General features: G+C 35.3%; 1 protein-coding gene across 3 annotated transcripts in view; it reads left to right on the top strand.

Moving 5' to 3' along the window:
• The window catches only part of EXOC6B (exocyst complex component 6B), a 570,349-nt gene that overhangs the window by 101,834 nt on the left and 440,721 nt on the right, over positions 1-27,794 (top strand). For all 3 annotated transcript variants that reach the window (XM_074341308.1, XM_045523158.2, XM_010963690.3), the window contains 4 exons: positions 11,433-11,598; positions 16,338-16,385; positions 18,092-18,182; positions 18,295-18,340. In XM_074341308.1, the coding sequence (XP_074197409.1) occupies positions 11,467-11,598; positions 16,338-16,385; positions 18,092-18,182; positions 18,295-18,340 (317 nt within the window). In that variant the 5' untranslated portion in view covers positions 11,433-11,466. The remainder of the gene's footprint in view (positions 1-11,432; positions 11,599-16,337; positions 16,386-18,091; positions 18,183-18,294; positions 18,341-27,794) is intronic.

Below are 27,794 nucleotides of genomic sequence, written 5' to 3'. Positions count from 1 at the left end.
CTATCTAGTTTGTAAGAGCGGGGCGGGTTCTGTATCAGGTTCTAGTAGTTGTAGTAGGAAGGGAGGTTTTATAGAAGGGGTGCTTTGTGAGCTGCATCTTGAAGGACAAGGAGGAATTTGCCAGCTAGAGTGATAGTAAGGAGATTCTGAGCACAGGGACTACAAAGAACACTCAGGGAACTTCAAGTAGAGTTGTAGAGTGAATGTGGGGAGTAGTCAGAGATAAATCTATGCATGGAGGGGTCTTATATACTATGCTAGGGCCTTTGGACTTAATCCTGAGGCAGAGTTTAATCTTAAATTGTGGTGTGTGTGTGTCTGTACGTGTTTCATAATCATATTTCATTTAAAGGAGATTACTGTGAAAGAAGTATTGAACATGGATTTTTAGGGAAAATAAGAGGGAAGTGAAAACAGTTGTTCAGAAGAGAGATAATGACATGAAGCAAGGCAGTAGCAGGGGCAGATGGGGAGGAAGAAAAGTGCAGAAGAGATATTATGAAATTAGAATTGGTAGGTCTTGGTGATTGATTGATTAGTTGGAGGGAGGTGTGAGGTGGAGTGAGGAGTCAAGGTTAATTAATCTGTGTATTTTTACTTTGGGTAACTGGGTAGCTGGTGGTACCTTCAATTGCGGTAGTTAATATAGGAGGGAAGTGTAGGTTTGAGTACAAAGCTGATTAGCTTTCCACTTTTTACATGTGCTGTTTGAGGTGTTTTTTGAGAATGAATGGTAGTTGAATATTCAGGTTTATAGGATTTAACAGAGATACGCCTTATATTGATTTTGGAACCAAAGGTATTTAATTAACAGTGAAAGCTGAAGTATTGATGATATCTCCAAAGGAGTATGAAGAATGAGAAGAGATGAGTGCTAAGCAGGTACTGAGAACATGCAGGAAGAAGAATTATTGAAGACTGAGATGGGGAATGTAATGGAAGCCCTGGGAGTAGATATTTAAGAATGAAGAAAGGGTTGGCACAAAAGAAGAGTCAAGTAAATGATGAACTGAAGAATGAATATTTGATTTGACAATTGGTAGGCTTTTATTGTCTTTACCAAGAGTAAGGTCATTGGGTGATGTGGGTAAGAAACAGATTACGCCGGGTCGAAGAGCAAATACAATTTGATGAAATGGAGGCGATGAGTGTAGGCTGCTCTTTAAAGAATCTTAACTGTGAAAGGAGAAAGGGAGAGAAAGGATACCAGAAGGAAAAATTGTCAGAAGAGAGATTTTTATTTAATAATACTTTTTTTTTAAAAAAGAAGAAAAAGGGTCAAGTTAGTTTATTAAGAGGGGACATGTTTTATTAAGAAAAAGAAGTCAATAGAGATGAAACATGAAGTATTGATGGAGTAACATTCCAGGAGTAGGGGAGAAAGGAGATTTTTAGAATATAGGGTTAGTCTTACACTGAGGTAGTATATCTGTTTCACTGAGATAGGAAGGCACGAGTGTAAGGGTAGATAGCGACGTAGATAGACTTGTATATTGGAATACAGGAAATTAAGATTGATGCCTAATAAGCATGAATTTTTCTTTATGAAATAGATAGCAGAGTCATTTGTTGTGAAAGTAAGTTGCAGAATCAAGGTTAGGATCTTAAAGAGAATGGCAGCAGTTCGGAATAAATGCTATAGTAGTGGAAGAATGAGTTGATAAAAGATACATCAAATGTTTGGATGTGCTAAGGGTCCATGTGTTTGTATAATTAGCTCCATCAGTGTAAGGTTCTACACACTGCTGCAGTGAGTCATGAAGACAATGGATAAACACGGCAGTCAGTTCTAAATGCTGATAAATACAGCTGAACAGAGAGGAGTGCCCTTCTTCTTTCAGGGGACTTCTTTTGGTGAGGCTCATAGGTCTGTCTTTATTTTGAGGATAACAACTTCCTTTTGTCTTTTATCAATTCTGGGAAATTCTCAGCCATTACTTTGAATGCTTTGTTATTTCTTACCAGAACTCCCATTAAACCCATCCTGTTCTCCATGTTCTTAACCTTTCTTTAATATTTTCTGCTATAGGTTGAGTGTTTGTGGCCCATGAAAATTAGTATGTTGAAGTCCTAACCTCCAAGATGATGGTATTAAGAGTATCAAGAGGTGGAACCTTTAGGGGGGGTGATTATGTCATGAGGGCAGACTTTATGAACAGGATTAGTGTTCTGGGTCCTTATAAGGAGGCCTCAGAGAGCTCGCTTGCCCCTTCTGCCCTGTGAGGACACAAGTTGGCTACCCAGAAGAAGTTGGCTACACTTGACCATACTGCATCCTGATCTTTGACTTCCAACTTCCAGAAATGAGAGAGAAATTTCTGCCTACTTTGTTCTCCATCATTTTTTAGGATGGAAACTACTTTGGATACTTTTATCCATCCAGACATGCAAAAGTTACCCCATTTGTGAAGTTTTGTTATAGCAGCCGAATAGAATAAGACATTTTGCATCTTTTGTCTCTGTGCTGCATTTTGTATAAGTTTTATACATTCTTCCTAGTTAAATATTGTCCCTTCCCATTAATTAAGTTTTTAAATATCAATTTTTATAGTTTTATCCAAAAAGTTTTGTTTTTTCCTGTGTGTCTGTTTTTGTTTTTTGTTTTTCTGGTAATTCCCTCATATTTTTTAAAACATATTACACACTTATTTTTAATTTACACATATTTATTTTCCAGCCTTTGCAAGTCTGGTTCTGTTGTCCATTTGTTGATTCTTGTTTATATGCTTTCTTGTGTGGGTGTCATGGTTTCTGATACTTGAGTTTAGCTCAAAGGAATGTTATGTGTGAGAATAATTAGATGGGTGGGTTAAGATGTATACCTCTAGAGAAGATTTATCTTTGCTTCAGATAGTTTTCTGGGGGCACTAACAACAGACTGGGACTACTTTTAAAATAAATTCTCAATTTGAGATTACCAGAGCACACAGATAACATTAATAGTATGAGCATGGGCCCCTGTCTGTGTGAGAAGGCCAGCTTGTGGTTTCAAATGATCATACCCCACCCAAAGTAAGTAAATTTCCTTTCAGCCTCCTCTTGTGGGGAAGAGTTCTTCTACCTTTTCTTTCACTAAGGGCGTAGCCCTTGGGTATCTTGGTGTTCTTCATTTGGAGGCCTCTGATTAGACCATCCATCTCTTGTGGGCCCTAGGTTTTGTCTCTTGTTCTCTATATGACTATAAAATAGGAGCGTTAAGTTCTAGGGGATTGGTAGAATGTGGGTTCCTATCCTGATTTTGTTTTAGCCTCTGGAGATTTTCCTTAGCCATGCACTGAAAAAAGTCTCAGAAATGGAATCCTTCAGTTTTAGGTGTTAGCAGTAGGAAGGTATTTTCATGGTATATCCAGTCTTGCATATGGTTCATAGAACTTTATCCTGTTTTGCCTACTTTGTTCTCCATCATTTTTTAGGATGGAAACTATTCTGATACCTTTTATCCATCCTCCTTTCAGGCTGCTTGCTTAGAGTCTAAAGGAGTCTTAAATTGTGGTCACTTTTGGCCATGAGGTGTTAAATCTGACCAGGAATTAAATGTGATGTTGGCAAGCCTGGTTCTTTCTCAGAAAATCAGAAAAGTGTGTGTGTGTCTCTGTGTGTGTGTGTGTGTTTTGTGAATATGTGTGTGTATCCCCCCACATATACATATAGCATACACATTATATATGTGTACAGAATGTGTATTTTTGTAGGCACATATAAATTATACACAACATACACATTTATAAGTGATGTTACATTTATTACAGTTTGATTTAGTGACTCTGGGAAGCTTGGTTGATCTTACTTTGTAAGGTCCACATTAAATCTGCATGAATAAGGAGACCAGGACTGTTCATTTAAGTGTTTCTAATACCCACCCCCATTGGTCTGTTTTTCTGTATTAGTAGCTTTATGATCCCTGTCATTGGAACCGTAATGATACCTTTAAGTGTGGAGAGTCTGAACCATTTCTTCGATTTATAGACAGTCTTTTAAAATATTTTCTCAGCTCTTCAGAATAATTATTTAATTAAATACTTAATTTTTTTTTGGAAAGGATCTTGAAGGGTTTTTTCTCACATACCCTAGATTCAGATTCATTATGTTGGTGGTAGATAGTAAGTGAATCAACAGTAGTTTCATTTAGTTCCAACTTTGTTAAACTTGACACTTTAAATTCTGTGCAATGAAACTGGAACTAATCTACCAATATTAATTATAAGCCTGTATATATCAACTATATTACTACTCTGCTTTCAGCAGTTTTCCAGGTTAGATTCGGTGGGTACCACCAGGAGGTAGATGAATTATTTCTTTTATTTGGCAGCAGCATCTGAAACCCAACTTTTAGCTGCCAGATTTTATGACCACCACTGAAAGCTGCAATGGAATAAATCTTATTGCAGTTAATCCAAATTGATACAGAGGCCAAGATGAAGTCACTAACATATCCTGTCGTGCCTTTGTATCTTCAGTTACTTCTGGTGATTAATTGCTCTAATAGTGTGACATTATCAATGGTAGTAGTTAGGGCAGTCTCTGTATCCTTAATTTGGAGTTTCCTTGCTTTCATTAGTTTATTTCCTAATAGTCTGTTGTTGATTTGACTGATGTCTTGTGACAAGGTCCCCTTCTCCACTTTCCTGTCCTATTTAACCAATACCAGGTTTTTGGGAGGCTCTTTGCCTGGGTGCCATTTGAAACTTCTCCACCGTTTTTATCCCTTTGAAAATAGCCATCATGGAAGTGTGGGGGTTCCATTCTTACCTTGAGGGAGAGCTCCATCCCAGCATTCCTTTGGCTGCATGGGCTGTCTTGCTGAAGCCAGTTGGGTACCTTCGTGTCTGAGAGGGTGAAGAAAGGATCTGAATGTATTTGATCTTCTGTGGCAGTACAGAAACATTTGGGTCTAGTCTTCAGCTGAGACTTCACTAATTAGCATATGCTTCCCCTGTCATTGATGGGCATATACAGTGATATACATTCACCTTTATGCACTCAGAGCATCTAAATTACCACAGTAAGGTCAGGCTTTAAATTGATAGACAAACTGAAGTAAGGAAGGGAAGGGACTTTTAAACTCCTCTTGACCTCCTGGAGTTTCTCTTTCAACATCATGCTCAAATCTGTTTTTCCACTTTATTTTTAACTTTTGGAATAAACAGAAATACTAATGATGCTTTTATGGAGCTTAATGAGAAGAAAATGTTTCAGGACTAAAACCATGACAGAAGTTAAAAAACATATATATGAAAAAGAAAAGAACAAAACAAATTCTGGAATTTTTTCCTGGATTAATCAAAAACAAAAAGCAAAATGTTCAGGCCTTCGTGTCTTGAAATTCTCCTTGGTTCTGAAAACATCTCAACAGACAAACTTTGTTTGATATGATACTTCTTTGCATACGTCTTTGAGACAACCAAAACCCCACATCTTAGTTTCCTACCCTTCCTTCTCTTTCTCCATCTTAAGCATACTTAGAGGAGCTCCTCCATGCCAGTTTCCACGCTAGGAGCGGAGATAAGTGGGTAAGACACACTCTCAACCCACAAAGAGATTAACGTTTTAATATAGGGAAATTGACAAGTGAGTGGGTAATCAGAATATAGCTAAATAAATTCTGTGATGGCATTAACAACAAAGGAGAAGCACATTAACGGAGTCTGTGTGTCTAGGGAAGGTTTCCTAGAAAAAGAAAGATGCCAGCTGAGATTTGAAGAGTGAATGGGAGTTAACTCTTAACTGGAAGAAGAAAGGGAAGCACAATCTATTTCCTGGGAACAGGATTCCTTAGTATTGTGTGCTCTTTGACTTGCTGCTGGCTGCTTCTCTGATTTGCCTTCTACCTTTGAAGAATAAACAATGTTATACACATAGGATACTTCCTTTTCAAGTAGCAGAATATTGAGAGAAAGTGGAAATAGGGAATTTCCCTTAAAATAGGTAATTCATTAATGCACATAACATGAAGTCTGGAGATAGGACTGTTTGAGGACTGGTTCAGTATCAAGAACCCTTAGATGTTTTCCATCTTTCCCCTTTGCAGCGTTCAAATTATTGGCAATAATTCCTCTCATCTCAGGATGGTTGCTGCATCCCCAAGTATTTAGACATGACAATGTCCAAAGTAGGAAAAGCAGTTTCTTTTCTTGCATCCATCAGGAAAGAGGCTTAATCTTGGATCCTCACCTCCAGACTTCCCTTCCCTTCCATCAGTGAGCTGTGTCACCTGTTAACTGGTCACTGACAAGGGGAATGGAATTACCATGATTGGTTCACCGATTAGTTAGTATTTACCACTTGCAGTAGGATTGAAAGGTGAAATACCAGAACAAATTGAGACTTCGATCAGGGGGGAGAATGGAATAGCTGTTGTGTAGGCACATCTAACAGGCAGCTGACTGACTCATCTTGAAGTAGAAGAGTGTGTGTGTGTGTGTGTGTGTGTGTGTGTGTGTGTGTGTGGTGTGTGTATGTGTTCTTCTCTCTCTGTCTCTCTCTTTTAAAAAACCAGCCACTTAGCTTTGTGTCAGGCTTCATATTGCATTAACTTTTCCTAACTGTGTTTTCTTTGGGAGTCAGGCCCAGGTGTATCAGTAACAAGCAGTGTAATTTTGATTAAGGCATTTAACTCTTCTTGGCTTCAGTTCCCTCCATTGTACAATAAAAGCTTTGTATTCCATTTCCAAGACCTCTTTCAGCTCTAATGTTTTAGGGGGGGTCCATGTAACTTTCTTGCTTTCCTTTGCTCTAAGAGGAGACAGACTGATGTAGTATAGAGGACACTTTCTAGCTGCATGAATTTTGGCAAGTTACTTCATGTTTTTGGGTTTTAGATTCCTCAATTATAAAATGGGAATGTTGTCTAATTTATAAGATGCCTAGGATTTAAATGAGATACCGTATGCTCATAACATTGTTTATTTTTCTCTCTTGACAAACAGATTGGGGCTGATGGAGGCTCTAGCAAGTGATACAATCCTGTGCTGATTCAGTACCAGGGAATGATAAATATTTTTGTTGAATAGAATTCCTGAAGTGTTTCATAAGTTAAAATCTCTTTCTTAATCTAAGTGGGATGTTTAGAAGTATGTGTCAGATATGGACACTAGGATAAAACATTGTATTTTTTACAAAAACCTGTGGTTTATTTGGGATTTTTTGGAAATTAGACTCCAAAAGGCAGCATTTAGGTAGTAGAGTCAAAATTTAGGCTATAAAATGCTGCTAATTTCCAAGCATGTCTTGTTTACCTTTCACTAGGTACTGGAATATTCTTTGGATTGATCGCAAATATTTTAACCAGTGGTGTAGTTTATTTTGTAGATAGTCTTAACTGTGGCACATCTGTGGCACACGTGTCAAAAGTACATGACTTTGTTCTCAAGATCGTGCTTTCTGCTAGAAATGGACATTTAAATATTAGAGTACTTTATATAAAATATCACTTAATAGTAAGTTATAAGATGTTGGCTAGCAAGTATTGTACACTATAGTTTTTAAATTTTTGAGTAGTTCCTCTTGGCCACATCACATTTAAGTTTCAAGGAATGTTACAAATGGACCATCACTAGATGGCAGTCTTTCTCCACTTTAAGCAATTTGTTGTGGGAGAGGGAGATACTCTTTATTCAAGTACAACGTTGACTACCAATATTAGGTTAACTTTAGTAGATCTATGATCTTCCCAGAATTTAAGACTTGTTTACTTTTGTTTTTAGCATTTTATATCTGATAGTTATGTTGTTTAGCCTTAAGTCTGAGATACACTTGAAATGCTGATAAAAGTTGAACTATAGGTGCTGACCTATAATTATAATTGCCTTTTCCTATGGTAAGCAATTTGGAACGAAACCTTAATTTAAATCCGTGGTTTTTAACCCCTTTGATAATCAGGTGAAAACTATGGATCAGTTTCCCTTAAAATTACATACATATATATGCTTTTGCCTATACACATAAAATCTACATAAAATCTGGAAATTGTGGATGTCCAGGTGCATACTTGAGGAACACGTGTTTATTAAGTATAGTCCAAAACTCCTGCTTTAAATATGTGGGTTTTACATTTTATTCTAATTTTTTAAATCTCCAAGATCAGGGGATCCGCTATAAACCTCTCATGTTATTCCATATAAATATTATAATAATTAAAGAGATAATTAGAATTATTAGGAGAAACAGGTGGGGCCTAATGATAAGGATGTAGAAAATTCATTACTTGTTTTGACTGTTCTTTACACTCTTCTGAAAATGGATGATCTTTACATTATTACTAACTGAACTTGAAAGTGGAAGTGACTTGAGAAATTTAGAGTTAGGCTGATACTAAAGAGAATTTCTAATTGATTGCTTCCTGTTTTCTAGTGAGAAAGCTGTGGGTCAGAGAAATTCACTGAGTTGGCAAAAGACTTGTAGCTAGTTAATTACATTGCTAAAAACCAAGGTCACACAGTCAGGCAGCTAAAGTCCATCTTTCCTTTCTTTGATTTATGCTTTTTAATAGAAAGTTCAGGGAGCAAGGAGGCATTATTAGCATAAGTTATGAATTTCTTAACTTTGGAATTTTCTTCTCCTTGAGGTTGTCTTTTGTCATATTAATGTAGATCTTTGGAGGGAATAAAATGAAGTTTTACATACTAGAAGGAAGTATATTTAACTTAAAAGTATTACTGAGTCAAGATATAACTGAATTTGAAACCAAGAGGTTGTCTCGATATTGAATAATATCTTTTTATGCCATTTACATTGATGAATTTTCAGTGGTTATTCCCTTTTTTTTCAAATGGCAAGGAATATTAGTGCCTCGACATGGAAACCTTTATTTTCCTTTCCTTTGGAAGGGGAAAAGCTTATTTGAGGTTAGTTGAAATGTCAATGGTAGGTTCTGTCGTGTGTATTCCAATAGCTCCTTCAGGCAAGTGGTTATTCTATAGTGTGTGTGTCTTCATTGTCAAAGCAGGGATTGTTTATAATTTATTTGATGATCTCTTCCCTTTATTTCAAAGGAAGGAGAATGAATCTAGATCGCTCTGGTTTTTCTGAAGTAAGTGTTCAGAATTTTTACTTGAAACCAGACTTGTATGTGTGTTTTCTGTGGTTACTGCTGAGTTTTAGGCAGTGGAACTGATCTGCTGAGTGTCTGCTCTCTTAGCCCCAGGGTCAGGGTAGTGATCTAGTACCCACAAATGATTATTGAACTAGAAAATATTGGTAATAAGCAAATGTATATTTGTTGAATAAGTGTCAGAGATCAAGGAGTTCTTAGAGGTAATGTTAGTCATTCATTTAGTCAACAAATGTTTACTCACTGCCTGCTGCCTGTCTAGCACTGTTTTAGAGATATAGTGGTGAATATGGCAGACAAACCGCTTGCCGTAGATTTTACAATCTAATTGGGACGGGCTGGGGAGAAGGTAGATAACAAACCATGGATGAAGAGAAAGAGAAAGCTGTTTGAAGATATAGGGGATCAACGTTACTAGCATAAGAACAGGAAAAACAAAATTCTTGAGGTAGGGCGAGGCTTAAAAAAAATGCAGTGTAGAAGGAGCAAAGAGGATGGAGGAAGGCAAGGCTAGGGGTGGGACTTAAAGAGAAACAAGGTTAGGGAGATTATCAGAGGCTAGAGTATGTGGGATTTTATAGACTATGGTAAGAATTGAAGACTTTTGTTCCTTTTCTGAAGAGAAGGAATTGGAGAGATTTAAGCAGGGGGATAACATCTGAACTATTGCTTTATAACGATTATTTTTACTGCTGTGTGTAGAGTGTCTGCATTGGGACAGGGAGTTGGGGAGATGGGGAGTGCAGAATGGAGACTTTTAGGAGGCTATTGCATTGGTCCGATGTGGCAATGATGTGGGACTAGGATTTTAGTGGAAATGGTGGGATGTGGTCAGTATTAAGATATGCTTTGGAGATTGAGTTGTCAGGACTTAAAAATGGATTGGATAGAGTGTACGTTAGGTATGTTAGGAGTGATTCCTGGATTTGGATTTTTGACTTGGGCAACTGGACAGTGCTGTTAGCTGTGATGGGGTAGGTGGGTGGTAGGGAGCTTTAGGGAGGAACAGGTTTGGGAATGGAGATAGTTTGGTGATAACTTTTTTTTCTGTGTTAAATTTGAGATAGCTTTAAAAAAAACCAATTGGAGTTGTTAAATAGTAGTTGGATATTTGCCTAGTGCTCAGAGAAGTACTCTGAATTGACGATTAGGAGGTCACTACTGTATAGATGGTATGATAAAGCCATGGGATTAGCTGGCAGTGCTTGTTGAGGGAGCACAGGCAGGGAAGAGGAGATGTTTTAGGAATATTTAGAAAAAGAATAGAGGAGGAGGAGCTCCGGAAGGAAACTGAGAAGGCATGCCAATGAAAGGATAAAAACCACATTAGTGTGATATCATTGAGGTCTAGAGAAAAGAGTGTTTCAAGAAGGAAGGTATATTTAAACCATAGCAAATGCTGCCATTAGGTACAGTAAAATGAATGCTAACTATTGGGAGGTGAGGAAGTGAAAAGAAGTTTTGCTGGGAAGAAGAGCAGAGAAATAAGATGGTGGCTGGAGGGAAATGTGTAGGTAAGGAGGGGCTTCTTAAAGTCATGTCTGTATACCCAAGAGAATGATTTAGTAGAGTGGGAGAAATATATAATGCAGGGTAGGGATAAAAGGGAATAATTGCAGGAGTAAAGTTCTTAGGGACCACAAGAATGACTGGCTATAGGTAAGAACTTGAACTACTTTTTCCATTGTTACAGGAGGGTGGACAGACAGAGCAGCAGTTTCAGATGTCAGTAGGTTGGCTGATTTCAGTGGGAGAAGAAATATTTCTGTATTTTTCTGTGAAGTGTGTAGTCAGTCAGCAGCTGAGAGTGAGAGGGTTGAGTTTTGAGGAGACAAGAAAGTAAGATTTTTGCAGAATTATTTTGGAGAATACAAAGTGATTTTTTGATGGTGGTGTTGGGGGCAACAGTTTTGTTAGTATTATCTAGCAGTGTTTGACTGCCTGATTTAAATTTGTCATTATATAGCTAAACTGAGTCTAGCAGCATGGCTTTGTGATTTTTCTCCAGGAGTATCAGCTTCTTGGGTATAGTCATGAAGTAATTAGATAGTTGGGTTTATTCAAAATTAAGTTTTTCTAGATTAGTTTAATTGAGAAAGAAAGATACAGTGGAGTTGTAATTCAGTCCTTTCATTTTCTGATGACAATTCTGTGATGAATACTGTTAAACACTTAAATATTTTTCAGTGAATAAGGAAGCAAAATTTGAGCTTTTCCTAAAAAAATACTCATCTAGTATTGGGGCAACATAAATACAATTGGATTACTCTGTGGTTTATGTAAGTTAAATATGTACATAGATATAAATTTGCTTTTGGGTTTGTAATTCTGTTTCTGTTTCTTAGATATAAATCTGCTGTAATCTTCATGACTTTTTTAAAAGGTCTGTCTATGATGGTGAGGAACATGGACGATTCATGGAGAAGCTTGAAACTCGCATCCGCAATCATGACCGAGAAATTGAGAAAATGTGCAACTTTCACTACCAGGGCTTTGTGGACTCTATAACAGAACTGCTCAAAGTGAGAGGAGAGGCCCAGAAACTCAAAGTAAGGAAACTCTAAGACTTATTTCTCTGTCCGGTGCTGGGGTTTTGGTTAACATTAAAAGAAGAATACATTGCAGGTTACATATTTGCATTAAAGATTTGTGAATAGTAAGAAAGGAATTTGTACTGAAATATATAGATCATTGGGATTATGGCTTTCAGCTAAAAAGAATGCTCTTTTAGGTTAAAATTCATTTGTGATTACTGCATGTGGTTAAGAACCAGTAACACCAATCAGTACTAGTTTCTTTCAAACAGAAACTAAGTTGACTCTTCATGTCATCTCTCTACTTCCTTGCTGGATAAAAGCCATCACTGTTGGATGACAGAACTGTAGGGCACGGTATTAGAAGTCATTGCGGCATGGCAATCTGAGCCAAAGAAAATAAATTAGCGATAGTTAAGAAATATCGTCTACAAAAGCACGAAGGTTCTTTCTTGATACGACAGATTCAAGTTCAGGAAAGACTCTAGCCATATTGGTCTGGCCCCTGGCATAACAAACTCACTTATCTTGGATAACTGACTTTGCTACAGAAATATTAATGTATTTGATTATGGGATGCTGTCCTAGTACCCATTGGGAGGTGTTATAGAATAAACAGTATGTACCATTTTATCTTTATAAAATCTCCAAAATTCTGAAGTTCAAAACAAAGTGGGCCCCAAGGTTTCAAATAAGACTTTATGGACCTGTACAACAACTGTCTGACCATCTTAAGAAATATAATATTGCCAGCAAAAGTAAATCTCTCTTTTGCACCTTCTCAACGGCTTTATTCACCCTCCCTTCCAAAAGTAACAGTTCTTCTGATTTATTATTAATATTCTTTAATGCTTAACTTTTGTGTTTGTTTGTTTTGGGTGCAGAGAAAGGTTTATTGCAAGGGTCAAGCTAGGAGTACGAATGGCTTGTGCTCAGAAGACCCGAACTCCAGTGCTGAACTATTTTAATTGAAGTTAAATTAGATTCCTTTCTCAGTCAACATCCTAGATTTAATTTCAGATGAACTAAAGAGTTAAATGTAAAAAATAAAACAGTAAAGGAACTAGTAGAAAACATAGGTGAATATTTATTTGATTGTGGGAGTAAGAAATACATTTCTAAACACAATTCCTAAGCCAGAAGGAAAATACTGTTAAATAGGACAACATTAAAATGAAAGAACTTTTCTACAAACAAGTTAAAAATTAAAAGGTAAATAATAAATAAAAATACTTACAAATACATATGACAAATGACTGATACCCTAACATAGAAAAAGTCTTTACAAATTAATGGGAAAAATGTGAACACCCTAATAGAAAACTGAGAAATATGTGTTGTACAGTTTACATAAGAAGGAATACAAGGGAACTCTACAATTTAAAAATAATGAAAGGAATGCGAATTTGAACAATTAGGTGCCACCTAATAAAATGACAGAGATTAAAAAATGTTAATTAAGGCTGGAGATGATACCTATTTACTTGGAAATGGCTGGTTGGGGTTCAGACTGTTACAGCCTTTATCAAGGCCAATTTTATTTATCAATACTTAAAACCCCACATAGTTTTAAAATTTATTCTGAAGCTATAGGTGCATCTACAAAGATGTTCATATGATTTTTTTAATAGGTAAATTTTAGAATGTTCCTAAAACTCATTTAGTACAGGATTAGTAAAATAAATCATGGTATATCCATTTAAAAGTATAATAAACTACAATATATTGTAGAAGGATGTCTGACATAAGAGAGTATTAGAAATGTTTACTTAATGAATAAAGCAGGTTAAAAAGTATGAACAGTTTGATCCTCTTTAAAATAAAAAGTTATGCTGAATTTTGGGGGACTGAAAAGCCCCGAATGGACAAAAGTATCTGAAATGTGTGAAAACAATGATACGAGACTCCTGCCAGGAGCTGTGTGTGCTGTTTGTCTTCACTCAGCCATCCCAGCTCCTCCCGTCCACCCTCACCTTGGGCTGTTCTTGGATACCTGAATTCCAAACTTCTCTCTCTGCTCCTTGGATCTCTTGCCCGGGATGGGAAACAGGGTGCTCTGTGTCTGGTTCCTGAAGTAGTCATGTGCTGGAGTCCCTCCTTGGCAGGTAGACTGAATATTGCCCGTAGTGCCCGCCAGGTGCTGACACCACTTACTGGTCGGTACTCATTTTCTCTTCCTCTTCCTTCTTCAGATTTCTTCAAGTTGCAAATTCCTCCACATTACTGAGGATGCCCTGAGGGAAAGCAGGAACTCAGGCTACCAGTTCAGGGTTTTGTCTGCTTCAGGCTCCACTCACTTTGAGAGCTGAGGGGATTAACGTCTAGCAGCAGCACCTGGGAGATTCTGCTCTAGGGGGATCCATTCAACCTGTGTTAAGAGCCTAAGAAACTTAGAAATTCTTGAACTCTAGGAAAGAGTTTAGAAAATGGAAAAGGTTAAGTATTACCTACTGTCAGTGTTATGTGAACATGGCAATGAAAAGAAACTACACTCTCTAGGGTGCCCACTATTTCTTGTGGTTCACAGTACGTGTGTGTGTGTGTGTGTGTGTGTGTGTGTGTGTGTGTGTATCTCCATATGTATGTTCTCTGAATCATGAGAAATCACATCCTAGACAGGCAGTATAGTTTCCTCTCACTGTTACATTAAAATGGTATTGAAATAGGAATTCTCTTTCCTGTCAGAAGCTTTGGTTAGGCTCCTATGGATATTTTAGGACTGTGGTTGCATGAAGTCATTTGAGTGGGCCATGATCAGTATTTTTAATAAAAATAGAAATAGAATGGAATAGGAAACAATGTTACGTGTAGTGAGGGTAGACATTGTTTCCTGAAAATTTTGTTTCAGTTTGTGTATGTGTGTGCGTATGTGTGCATTCCTTATATTTGTGTACTGGGTTGTAATGTGAAATATATTTCTTATGATGAGCTTGAGATAAAAGGATTTCAGTATTTTTATAAGGTTACCTTTAGAAGGTAAACAAGGTATTCTGGTAGAGACAGTGATGCTGAATTTGGTATTTATGGAAGGTTGAATTTTATGAGATCTCTTGTTTAGATTAAAAAAATCTAATTTTTGTTGAATAATGACCACTCAAAGCAACCCAACCATTTTTGTTAACATTGCTTAAAAGCTTTTTCTTACATTGAGCTGATACTAATCCTATTTTTTTTGTAACATTCATTTATTGGTTTGAATAATAAACTCTTCAGATACTTGAAGGACAGTTGTAATTCAGGTATGGTGAATATCATATAGTGTCCAGGTGTAGTGTCTCCAAATGAATATATTTCTCCTCTTTGGGCTAAAAATTTCTTTATTTTTTATGTGTTGTAGCTTTGACTTCCTCTCCAAATGTGTTCTCATCTAATCATGCTTCATTTTGTAACTGGCCTTCCTAAAGCATGACATCTGAGTGTAATTCTTATAGTGTGGTCTTACAGCCTTACCATCTCACTTATTCTAGACTAAAGATCAGCAAGCTGTGCCTTGCAGGCCGAATCCACCTTGCCTTCTATTTTTGTAAATGAAGTTTTTTTAGAACACAGCAATGCCCATTCATTTACATTATGCTTATGGCTGCATTTTTGCTATAATGGCTCAGAGAATGATAGTCCAGGAATAGTTTAGGGCAGAGCTTTCAAAGGTGTGTTCCTGAAAAACGAGTTTCTTGAGATAATCCTCAATAAAAGGATGTTACATAAAATAAGGTAGAAAACACTGTATAATAATAGCTCATTCTTGGGTGTTCGCAGTAGAATATTAAGTGGTTCACGAAGTCCTGAATAAAGTGGCCTTTTTGGTGGTCTTTCCCATACCATACTTGTGTGTGTGTGCACGCTCATGTGCATATCTCTGTGTGCATGTGCAGAGTACCTATTGACTAATATTTCTTGGTGTTCTAAGGGACATAATAGGAAATGCTGGGTTAATGGAATGTCTTAAAAGCATGAGAAGTGGCAGTTATTGGTGGAAGGGTGGAAAGCCTCTACTGAAGAAAGGTTTAAAACTTGATATTGCTCATGTTTTGATAATGGTTAAGAAGGTGAGGAAGTTACTATTCTATGTACTTAATTGTTTTTATATCAAAAGTGCCTACCAAAATAAGTGGTGCCAGTTCCTTTAAATTGTGAACTCGAGATAATTTTAAGGCTTGTTTTCCTGATTTTGACCATCTGAGAGATTAATTAGAAAAATGGGAATATGAAAGTGTTAGGAACTACTAAGAATTAATGATCCAAAAAGAATTAAGATAAAATGTTTTCTAAAAATCAGGATAATAAATAGGAAAATTTGACCTGAGTTAAAAAGTTCAATTTATGCTCAAGTTTTCCAGGTATACATTGGTGAAGTCAGGATTGTCTATGATAAAACTTGTTCTTTCTACACATAGTAGACATGGTAAGGTTCTTTGTGGGTTATTTTTTCTGTTTTTTTTTTTTTTTAATTCCTTTTTTTCTCTTTCCTTTCCAAAATTGAAGTATGATCTTTAGTTTTTGTATTAACTTACTTCAAAATATTTCAAACTGAACATATCTTTTAGTAAATTTTTTTTCATTGTTCGAAAGGTCATCCAAACATTTAGTAGAAAAGTTGATATAATTCGTCCCAAGAGAATGCCACTAATCCAAAAATGTGGTGGAAAATGGAGACTATCCAAATACCTATTCTTAGTCTTTTCATGTAAAATTTTGATCTTATCCAACTATTGTCTAAGTGTTTTTTATGAGTTTAAATTGTCTTCTCTCCACAGAATCAAGTGACGGATACTAATAGGAAACTACAACATGAGGGAAAGGAAGTAAGGCCAGTTTACCTTTCGAAAAAACCTTTTCTGTTTCCTGTCGCTCTCCTTTGATAACTGTGTTCTTAATTTAGTGGCTTGTGAGACCAGAAGCAGCATGTTGGAGGAACTTGGATATCATTGTTGCTTCTGCTGATGGTTATCTAAAGTAAATGAATGTAGCCACTAGAAAGCTTATGACAGAGTGTGTAGCCTTTCTTAGCTGTGTTTTTATATCACTTAGGAGTCATAATATGGCCAATGCTGTTTCCTCTGCCTGGAATGTTCTTTCCCCAGTGTTCACCTACTCCTGACCTTTGCTCATATGTTACCTCCTTAGTGAGGCCTTTTCTAACCAACTTATTTAGAATTACAGTCTGACTTTAACCCCTGTATTCTTCTTTTTACCTTTCTTGCTTTATTTTTCTCCATTTCAGCTGTCATGCTCTGATATTATATAGTTTTCCTTATATAGTATTCCTTATATATATACATATATATTTCCTTATATATTTGTCTTTCTCCTTCCAGTGGAGATTAAGCTCCATTAGGTCGGAATTTTTTTTTTCTTAACGCATTGCCATATCCCCTCTACCTGCCTAAATAGTGACTGATGCAACATGAGTGCTCTGTAAATATTTGTTTAAAAGAATGAATCACTGATTCTGTTAATTGATATACTCACCATTTAAATCATCATAGTTTATAAGATTATTGTATGTCCATTTTCTCACTTAATCCTCATGACAGACTTATGACAAAGTAATGAAAGATAATATTATTATTTTATTGATTAGGAAACTACAACGCATGACTTGCTGAAGTTTATATAGTAACTGGCAAGGCTGGGACTAAAATTCAAGTTTTCTGACCTATAGTCTATTACTGTTCTCTGTATCATGTACCTTCCTTATTGCATAATACTTATTTAATGTTAAATTTTAATAAGTTTTAACAATAGCTTTTGAATCTTTTATCAGTAACTTAATCAAGACCAGTCTCTTTTGTTCTTTTTTGTGTAGTGTCTAAGTAGGTATCATTTTTAAGTATGAGTATGGGGTGAATACTGTAAGAGGCTATGTAGGTTATTGTTTTTTAAAAGTTTGTCTCACATATTTTAAATTTTTGCCAAGAGTGCAGTTTCTTCTAGTTATATTGTGGTATGACTTCAGATGGAAGTCTTTAAAACAACTTTAGGAAGAAAAGTGAATTATTCTTCACTAAACTTGAACTTTTGGAAAAGCCACAACTTCTAAGTATGTGGTTTATTTGTTGAAATAGAGATTTAGTTGAAGATTATTTTTAAGACTCATTTGAAGCTGTAGAGGAAGGTCTGTTTTCCTCTAGGAGTCTAGCACTGGTGAGAGAAACATAGGATCTTCTCAGAAGGCTGATGAAATCATAAATCATGAAGAATCTGAATAGGATTTGGAGCAAATGTGCAAGTTTTTTCTTTTCTTCTGGATAGCCTCTGAATTTTAAGATTTTATTTGAGCTAGCCTTTCCTAGTGTAGTATGTATGCATCTTAGGGAGAAAGAGAGAAACCATGCAGGGATGTTTTACTGGTTGAGAAAGGCAGTTCCTTAGTCCACTTGGCAGGTCTTACTATGAAACTGTCTGGGATTTTCTGATGAATTGAACATAGGGTGGAAAAATGTGACTGAAAGCTTTTTATTTACAGCTATTGGCTTAATTCAGTTTTTTTTTTTTCCCTCTTGCCAAGCTGGTAATAGCAATGGAAGAGCTGAAGCAGTGTCGACTACAACAGAGAAATATTTCTGCCACTGTTGATAAATTAATGCTGTGTCTTCCAGGTGAGGAACTGGAAATAGAGTAGGATTCTTGATGCAATTCCTTTAGCTTTAATTAGTCTTTCACTTTCTCTAAATAATGCTTTGTGTGCTCTTTCCCCACTTCTCTTTCAAGTCCTGGAGATGTATAGCAAACTGAGGGACCAGATGAAAACTAAAAGGTAAGATTTTTTTTTTTTATTGAATACGTTTTATTGTCTAAAATTTCTATTATTTAGAATTTTTAGAAGTCCATATTTAGGGGAAGGGTACAGCTCAGTGGTAGAGTGTGTGCTTAGCGTGCATGAAGTCCTCGGTTCAATTCCCAATACCTCCATTAAAATAAATAAACCTAATTACCCAACCCCCCAATTAAAAAAAAAAAAACAAAGACAAAAAAATTTTTTTAAAGTCCGTGTTTACTATAACCTTTCAAAAAATAATTAAATACGTGTAACATCTTCTCTAGCTTTTGTATTTCTATTGACTCATCCCCAGACTTACTTACATTTACTAGTGGTATGCTGATGTATTTTGTTATGTACTGTGTTTAATAAAAAGCACTACACATAGTTTGATTCTCAGAAGACCCAGCCTTTTGGAGGAAAAGCATATAATTGTTATAGTGATAGTTAATTTGAAAAATGTGCTTTGGTTTAGTATTGTAATAGAAAAAATAGTTACTGATTTTGGTGCAGGGGTGAATCAGTCTGAGTTCTCTCCATTGAAACAGAACCAATAGGGTATATGTGTGTGTGTGTGTGTGTGTGTGTTTGTGTGTGTGTGTGAGAGAGAGAGAGAGAGAGAGAGAGAGAGAGAGAGAGAGAGAGAGAGAGACAGAGACACAGAGAGACACAGAGAGATAACGATTTATTTTAGGGAATTGGTTCACATAATTATGGAGGCTGGTAAGTCCAAAATCTGTAGCATAGGCTTGAAGGCTAGTGTCAGGGAAGATACTGTTGCCTGAGTCTGAAGGCAGTCTGTTGGCAGAATTCCCTCTTCCTCTGGGGAGGCTGGCATTTTTTCTATCAAGGCCTCCAACTGATTGAATGGAGCCCATCTATGTTAGGGAGAATATTCTTTACTCAAAGTCTACTGATTTAAGTGCTGATAACCTCATGTGAAAAATACCTTCACAGAAATATACAGAATAATATTTCACCAGTTCTCTGGGTACCATGGCCTGACCAGATTGACACATAAAATTAACCATAACCAGGGGCAAGGTCAAGGTTTAAGTCAGAGGATTCCTCGCCTGTGTTATTTTCATCTGGTTTTATTCTAGAGGAAACTTTATAGTGGCTCTTTGGTTCTTCTTCCCAAACCAGAGTAAATGTCCCCACCTTCTCTGCCCTTGCATGTCCTGCAATGTGATGGGGGTATGTGAAGCTATGGGGTAAACAACACATCTTCCTGGAATGTTAGTTTTACTTAGTTTTGAGGTAGAAAGTATGGAATTAAAATGTATATAGTACTAAAATAAGAATAAAAGTACTATGCATAAAGATTCTAAGTTTTCAAGAATTTTAAAGCTAAACCATGAAGCATCAAAATTTTTTGAATTTCTTAGGATTATTTCCCAGACTGCCTTCTCCCCAGGAGGACATGTTCATGTAAGAGAACATAGGTTGAACAACAGGAGAAATTCTATTCAGTGAGATATGAAAGTAATATTATTTCCCTGATAACCTTTTTTTGAAGTTCTAAAATTACAGGAAATTACAGAGAATGAAAGAAATTTCTGTATTACCTTCTCTAAATTAACAGATAGTAATAATTTTCCAGTTTTGATTCATAATAGATATGTAAATATGTATTATATGGCATATATATAAACATATATATGGACAGAGGGAAGTAAAGATGTACATTTAAAAAAATTACAAATAAAACTCATAGCCCTTTCCTCAGTTCTATTCCTTTCCCTACTCCCTAAGGAAACCAGTGTCGTAAACTTGGTGAATGTACTTCTAGCTCATGTTTTTAATATCCGTAAATCATATATTGTAGTTTGTGTTTTTAAAAACATTTACATGAATAGTTCCCAGTCTTTGTTCATTCATTCAGCAAAAATGAATTGAGTACCAGTATACTGCTAGGCATAGCTTTTAGTGCTGGGAATATAGCTCTAAACAAAATAGACAAAAATATCTGTTCTCATGGGGCGTCTGTACTAGTGGAGAACTTTTTAAATTTATGTTTAGAGATCTAGTTCACTTATTTTAATTACTCCATAGAAGTCTATTACGTGAATAATCCACATTTCTCCTCTTAATTCCAGTGGTTGTCGGAAAGTGCTGTTCACCAGCATTCTAGCTCAGCCTTCTTCTGGCGTATGGTAGGGTTATATTTCCTGGACTTCTTTGGGCTGTATCAGCACCATACACTGGAGTTGCCCTCATGTATTGTATTCTCTTTATTCCACTTGGGCTCTAATAAGCTGTCCTACCTGAATGCCCTCCTCATCCCTGTTTGGATCTGATACTCCATGCCAGGCTGCCTTCCTGTACAAACATTCTTACCTCATTAGGTCCTTTGTGCCCCATGCTGGTCTGTCTTCCCCTCCGAGCCCACAAGTATGGATGCACTCATTTATTTAGGTCTTCTTTAATTTTGTTCACAATATTTGTGGTTTCAGTGAACAGGTTGTATATATCTTTTGTCATGTTTACCTCTAAATATTTCATATTTTTGATGCTTACTTTAAATGGTATTAATTTTTAAATTTCAATTTTCAGTCATTTTTTACTAGTATGCTATTAATATTTTAATATTTATCTTGTATTCTGCAACCTTACTAAGTTACTCAGTAAATTCTAGTAGCTTTTTTGTATATTCCATTGGATTTTTCTATGTAGATGATTATCTTGTCTGCAAATAAAGATAGTTACATTTCTTTCCAATTGGGATGCTATCTTTTTGGTTTGTTTTTCCTGTCTTATTAAACTGGTTAGATCCTTCAGTACAATATTGAATAGAAGTAGTGAGTGTGGATGTTCTTGCTCAGTTCTTGATCTTAGGAGGAAAGAATTTCACCATTGAGTAAAAAGTGAGGTGTAATTTTTTGTACATGTCATTTATAAGGTTGAAGAAATTCACTTCTATTTCTAGTTGTTGCAAATTTCTATCAAGAAAGAATACTATTTTTGTCAAGTGCCTTTTCTGTGTCAGTTGAGACAATCATATGGCTTTAAATTTTTTTAGTTTATTAATATGATGAATTATATTGATTGGTTATTGAATGTTAAACCGAACTTGCATTCATGGAATAAATCCCACCTGGTCATGGTATATTACCCTTTTAAATATGAGGTGGTATTTGATTCACTAAAATTTTATTGAGGATTTTTACATCTGTGTTCATGAGGAAAGCATATCTGTAGTTTTCTTTTTTGTAATGTCTTTGGCTGATTTTGGTATCAGATTAATGCTGGCTTGGTTTTCTGGAAAAATTTGTGTATTGTTGGCATTATCTTTCTTAAATATTTGGTAGAATCCACCAGTGAAGTCACTTGGACCAGCGGATTTATTTGTTTTTGGTGAGAAAGTTGTTAACTACAAATTTAATTTAAGAAATAAATACAAGGCTGTTTGCATTTTGTGTTTCTTGAATAAATTTTACTTATTTGTGTCTTTGAAGTAATTTGTCCATGTCATCCAAGTTGTTGAATTTATTAACAAAAATTGTTCACAGTATTCCCTTATTATTTTAACATGTGTGTAGAATATAGTGATACTTTCTCTTTCATTGTTTATGTTGATAATTTCTGTCTTCTTTGTCTCCCTTTGTTTCTGTCTCTATCTCTCTGATTATTTTGGCTAGAGGTTTATCCATTTTATTCATTTTTCTGAAAAACATTTTTAGATTTTATTGAGTTTTCCCCTTATTTTTCTATTTTACTGATTTATTATCTTTAGTATTTTCTTTCTTCTGTTTACTTGGGGTTTAATTTGCTCTTGTTTAGCTTTGTTAGGTGGAAACTTAGGGCACTGAGTTTGGTTCTGTTTTCTAATATTGACATTTAAATCTGTACATTTCTCTCTAACCAGTGCTTTAACTGTATCTTAATGTGTTTTATGATGTTCTGGGTTTTTTTTTTTTTAAATTTTATTAAAATGTTTTCTAATTTCTGTTGTGATTTTAAAAATTTATTTCACTGATTATTTGGAAATGAATTGATTAATTTTCAAATATTAGGGGATTTTCCAGATTTTTCAAAATTGATTTATAATTTTAGTTCATTTTGTTCATAACTGTAAAATGAATGATTTCAGCCTTTTGTGTTTGTTAAGACTTGTTTTATGGCTCAGCTGGTGGTCTGTTTTGGTGAAAATGACATGTACACTTCACGGTGTAAATTTTGTTACTGAGGAGAGCATTCTTTAACTGTCACTTAGGTACACTTGGTTGAGAGTGTTGTTCAGGTTTCTACCTCCTGATGATTTTGCATTTGTCATTTGCTGACAGAGGAGTGTTGAAATTGCCTATTGTGATTGTGGGTTTGCACACGTCTTTCTTTTCTTTTCGTTCTTGCACATTTAGCATTGTTTTATCTTCTTGATGAAATCACCCATTTATTATGGAAGGTTCTTCTTTGTCCCTGGTAATATTCTTTTTTCTGAAATATATGTTGTTCGGTATTAATACAGCCAGCCACTGCTGCTTTATTTTTGTTTAAATTTTACATTGTCTATTTTTTAATATCCTTTTTAAAAAAAATATTTCTAATGGTTCATTGAGATATAGTTCACATACTATTCACTTTGTCCATTTAAAATGTACAATTCAGTGGCTTTTAGTGTATTCAGAGTTGTGTGACCATCACCACAATCAATTTTAGAATGTTTTTATTCTCCCCAAAAGAAGCCTCTTGGCCATCACTTCCCAATTTTCTCTTTTTCCTTGCCCTTGTTGCCGGCTACTGGGAACCACTGATTTACTTTATATTTCCATAGATTTGCCTACTCTGGACATTTCATATAAATGGAATCTTACAATATGTGGTTCTTCGTGATTAGCTTCATTTAAAATAATGTTTTTAAGGTTAATCTATGCTGTACCATATATCAGTACTTCATTTCTTTTTATTGCTAAATATTCTGTTGTATGGATATACCACATTTTATTTATCCATTCATCAGTTGATAAACATTTGGGCTGTTTACAGTTTTTGGCTTTTATGAATTATGCTGCTAAGATTTTTTTGTTTACAAGTTTTTGTGTGGACATATGTTACTTCCCTTGGTTATATACCTAGGAAGGAAATTGCTGGATCGTTTGGTAACTGTGTTAAACCATTTGAAAACTGCCAGACTGTTTTCTAAAGCAGCTGTGCCATTTTACCTTCCCACCAGCAGTGGATGAGAATTCCCTTTCCTGCACATCCTAGCCAATACTTATTATTGTCTGTCTTTTGATTACGGCCACCTTGGTGGTTGTGAAATGGTATCTCATTGTTCACTTTTATTTTTGAAACACATTTTTGATGGATATATAATTTTAGGTTTATAGATTCATTCATTCATTAGTTCTTAAGATGTCATTTCTTTGTCTTCTGGCTTATGTTGTTTCTGAGGGAGAAGTACATGAACAGTCTTAACCTTTTTGTCACGCTACTTAATATCTTTTCTCCAGCTGTTTTAAAAACTTTTGTCTGTATAATTTGTTCTCAGCAATTTGATTTTGATGCTCTTCGGTGTAAATACGTGTGCATGCATGCATCTGTTTGTTTATCCTGCTTGTGATTTGTTTAGCTGCTTGGTTTGGTTGGTTTATAATTTTTGTAAAATCTGAAAAATGTTCAGATATTACTTTTCCCAACTTTTTTTTCGTCCTTTTCCCATCCTCATGGTGAGGTTTCAGTTACATCTATATTGGACAGCATATAATCCCACAGGTGGCTTGAGGATCTTTTCTTTTTCCCTTTATAGGGGATAGATTTTATTCTTGTGTTCTCTTTGTGCTTTATAGGGGATAGATTTTATTGCTGTGTTCTCTCTTTTTTCATTGTCTAATCTTTTAATCTCGTCCAGTGAAATTTTCATTTCAGATTAATATATTTTTCATCTTTAGAAGTTCCATTTGGTTTTTTTATGTTTAATTTCTCTTGTTATTTTTGCTTCTTTCTTTAAGTACACGTGTAGAGCTCTAGCATCTGTTTGCATGTACTCTGCTAGTTCTGTCACTTCCGGCCTTTTGGATCTCTCTGAAGACTGATTTTGGTTTTCCTAGTCATAGGTCAGTTTTTTGGTTATCAAGTCTAATAAGTTTTGATTGGACAATAGACATTATATTGTGTTGCTGAGTGTCTGGATTCTTTTTTTTCCCCATAGAGAGTGTTGGTCTTTGTTTTGGCAAATAGTTTAGTTGTTTGTAGATCCATTTGATCCTGCTAAACCCCATTTTTAAGCTTTACTGGGCCCGCCTTCATTCCAGGGGTTGCTCAGAATAGTATTCATCTACTTTTAATAACTCAGGAATCCCCAGGGGCTCTTCACTTTGGCTGTTCAGAGTTTGAATGTTTCTCTGCCTTGTCTGAGCTCCTTGAAGTGTTTATCTTACTTCTTGGTGGTGTCTGTCTGTCTCTTTCACCTTCCCTTCCTTCCCTCCCTCTCTTCCCTTCTTTCCCTCCCTTCTTTTTGCCTGTCCCTGTGGAGTTTCATTTTTTCTACGCCTGGCCTAGTACTCAGCAAAGACTCAAGGGAACTGTTATGTAGGTTTCTGCGGTTTCTTTTCTGCACTGCTCTCTGTTTTTTTTTTTTTTTTTTTTTGGAATTCTGCTGCACAACCTTAAGGTTCATCAGCTTTCCTGAACTCCTGTGTAGGACTCTGCTAACTTGCTGGGCTCAGTTGGGATTTTCTCTATGTCCATGATCTAGAAATCACGTTCAGGTAGATAACCCAGATAATCACTGAACTCACCTTGTTTGTTTCCCTTTTTTCAGAGACTATAGTTCTGTGTTCTTTGATGCTTACTGTCTGAAAGTGGTTGTTTTACGTATTTTAGCCAGTATTCTACTTCTTAACAGTGGGAGTTCCTATCTGTTCCTTGTTATTCTTTCATGGCTGAAAGCCTAGTAGTTTTTTTAAAGCTGTAAATACTGATTATATTACTGGACTTTTTGCTCCCTAAGGAAAGATGTCTGACCATGTTTCTCTAGCACACAGAAGGGATTAAATATTTGTTAATGATGTTCTTTGGTTAGGAAAGGCACAAATATTTCCTGTAGTGAAAGCTTTTATTTCATATTCTTATCATACTCTGAATTAAAAAAAATTTCTCATAGGTGGTTGTGATTCACTTTAAAAAAAGATCACTTATTAGAATTTTAAAAACCATCATTGTGAAAGAGTTCCATACCATGGCAAAAAAGTACCAAAATTTAATTTGCCTAGAATCTACATTCCTTTCCTCGGGATAGCATTCAACCATGTCTAAGTTATTCTGACCCTAAGTTATCCAATTTTGAGGATTATTTTCCTGCCATCTTCCTTTTTATTCTTTGCTTTTATTTCATTTACTTTCTTTAAGCTCAACCCTATCTCTATTGGGGAGCTTGCACGAGGGGGAGGCGGGGAAGAGCTAGCACACATGCAAATGAAACTTAGGAATTTGGTTTTTGATTCAGTTTTAATAATGTTTAGACGTTGTCAAAGGTAATGTCAGAATCTTGTTTTAGATTTCCATGGCCCCTGGAAATAGAACGTTTTTCTTTTGGTGTCTGCTGTAGAGGTGTTTAATTGGCTGTCATTCTTTAACTTGTCATGTATATTGAAGTACACCAGAAATTTAAATGATCTTATTGATCTGTTCTAGTTAGAAAATGAGTATGTTAGGGAAAAGACAATGGAGAAATAAGGTGACATTCTTTATTGCCAGAAATCACTGGGTTTTGTACTAATTAGTCTTGAAAAATGTTGAGTTATTTTACAGACCAGATGTTTTCAGCGTGCAGCCATGTGTCTCATCAGTGAATGTGCCTTGTGTCCGCAGGCAACATTGTTAGATTTTTCTCATTCTATAAACAATGTTCCAAAGTATAACTAAACCCCAAAGTGTGTTTATCTTTTTGGCTTAATTTCTGGCTTTCTGTCCATTCTAAAGTTTCTCTCTAGAGGAACTGCATTTTATTGCACATAGCTCTTCGTACCTAATTGTAGTATAAACACTGTCTGTTTACACTAAGCCACGTGAATTGTACTGGTTGTGAGTCAGAAAAATTTGAATAAAAGCAACCAATTCAGATTAAACTATATTTGTACTTTTATTTCTAAATTTAGGGGAAATAAATCTTTCTTCCCTTCATTTATTTGGACTAAGATTTTGATTTTCGGAACACAGGAGGGAAAAACATAAAAAAAAACAAGTAAAACCAAACCTCTAGTCTTTAGTGTTTGTGATATTAAGTGCATTTGAATAAGAAGAGCTTAAGTATCTACCATGAAATTCATTCTTAAAATCTAAGATAGAGCTATAAGTTCTTTTATTTACAGGATGAGAACTGAGTTTTTCCTATACTAAATACATCATGGGAAAGGTGGAAATTAGGAAATTAAAAACATGAGGAAGAAAATTATCATCCATAATGTTTCTATCGAAAGGGAAAAAAAATCAGGGTTAATGTTTTTGTGTATATTTTTCTCATCATTTTCTGTGTACTTATGTTTGTGTGTGTGCTTGTATTTAGGGATATACAGTTCATACATGCATAAATATTCATAAATTACACGCGTGTACATATTATAATTTTGAAAAACATTGTGATTGTACTTGTAAGTTCTATTTTTTGAAATAATTTTGACTCAACAATGTTATAAACATTTTGCTATTTTATTTGTCTTTGGATACATGTAGTATACATGGATATATCATAATGTGTTTAACCAGTTTGCTATTAGACTTCTAGATTAGTTTTTTATTTGCTGTTATAAATAACTACAGTTCAAAAGGTTTATAGGTATTTTTGTACATCTAACTTTTTAGACGCAACTGTATAGAATACTTGTTTGGTAAAATTTGTCACTGAAAATTTGTATTATTAACACAAATTTATTTTCCAGCAGGCTCTGAATTCTAATTTATTGAAACCCCTGATAATAATAGTCATTATCTTTTAATAAATCTTTGGCAGTTTGAGTGACAAAATTATATGTTTGATTTGAATTTCTTCACATCAGTTCAACTTTTTTTTTTTTTTTTTTGTATGTCGGCCTTTTTTGGGTTCTTTTATGACTTTTGTTCACTGCTTAAAAAAACTCCCTCAAGTTTATATTCTGCAAATAATCTTTACCAGGTTGTTGTTTCCTCTTTATTCTTATTATGTTCTTTTTATGTATTTTGTTTTTACCTAGTCAGCTGTCTCAGTGTTAGTTTTACTTGTTTTCTTATTCTTTCGCTACCTATCAGTTAAATATTACCCCTTTTATTATTTTGAAATGTCCTTCTGTGTTTCCAGCAGTGTTTATTGTCTTTAAAATCTACTACATCTGATGTTAATGTGACCATTCCAGCACTTTTATGGTTACTTATTCTGTCTTTATCTTTAACCTATTTGTATCTGAAACTAAACTGTGTTTCTTCGAGACAACATGTAGTTGGATCATGCTTTTTAAATCCTGTCTGACAGTGTTTG

Source organism: Camelus bactrianus, chromosome 15 (genome assembly GCF_048773025.1).
Source record: "Camelus bactrianus isolate YW-2024 breed Bactrian camel chromosome 15, ASM4877302v1, whole genome shotgun sequence".
Lineage (NCBI taxonomy): Eukaryota > Metazoa > Chordata > Mammalia > Artiodactyla > Camelidae > Camelus > Camelus bactrianus.
This window is presented reverse-complemented; position numbering and strand designations above follow the sequence as displayed.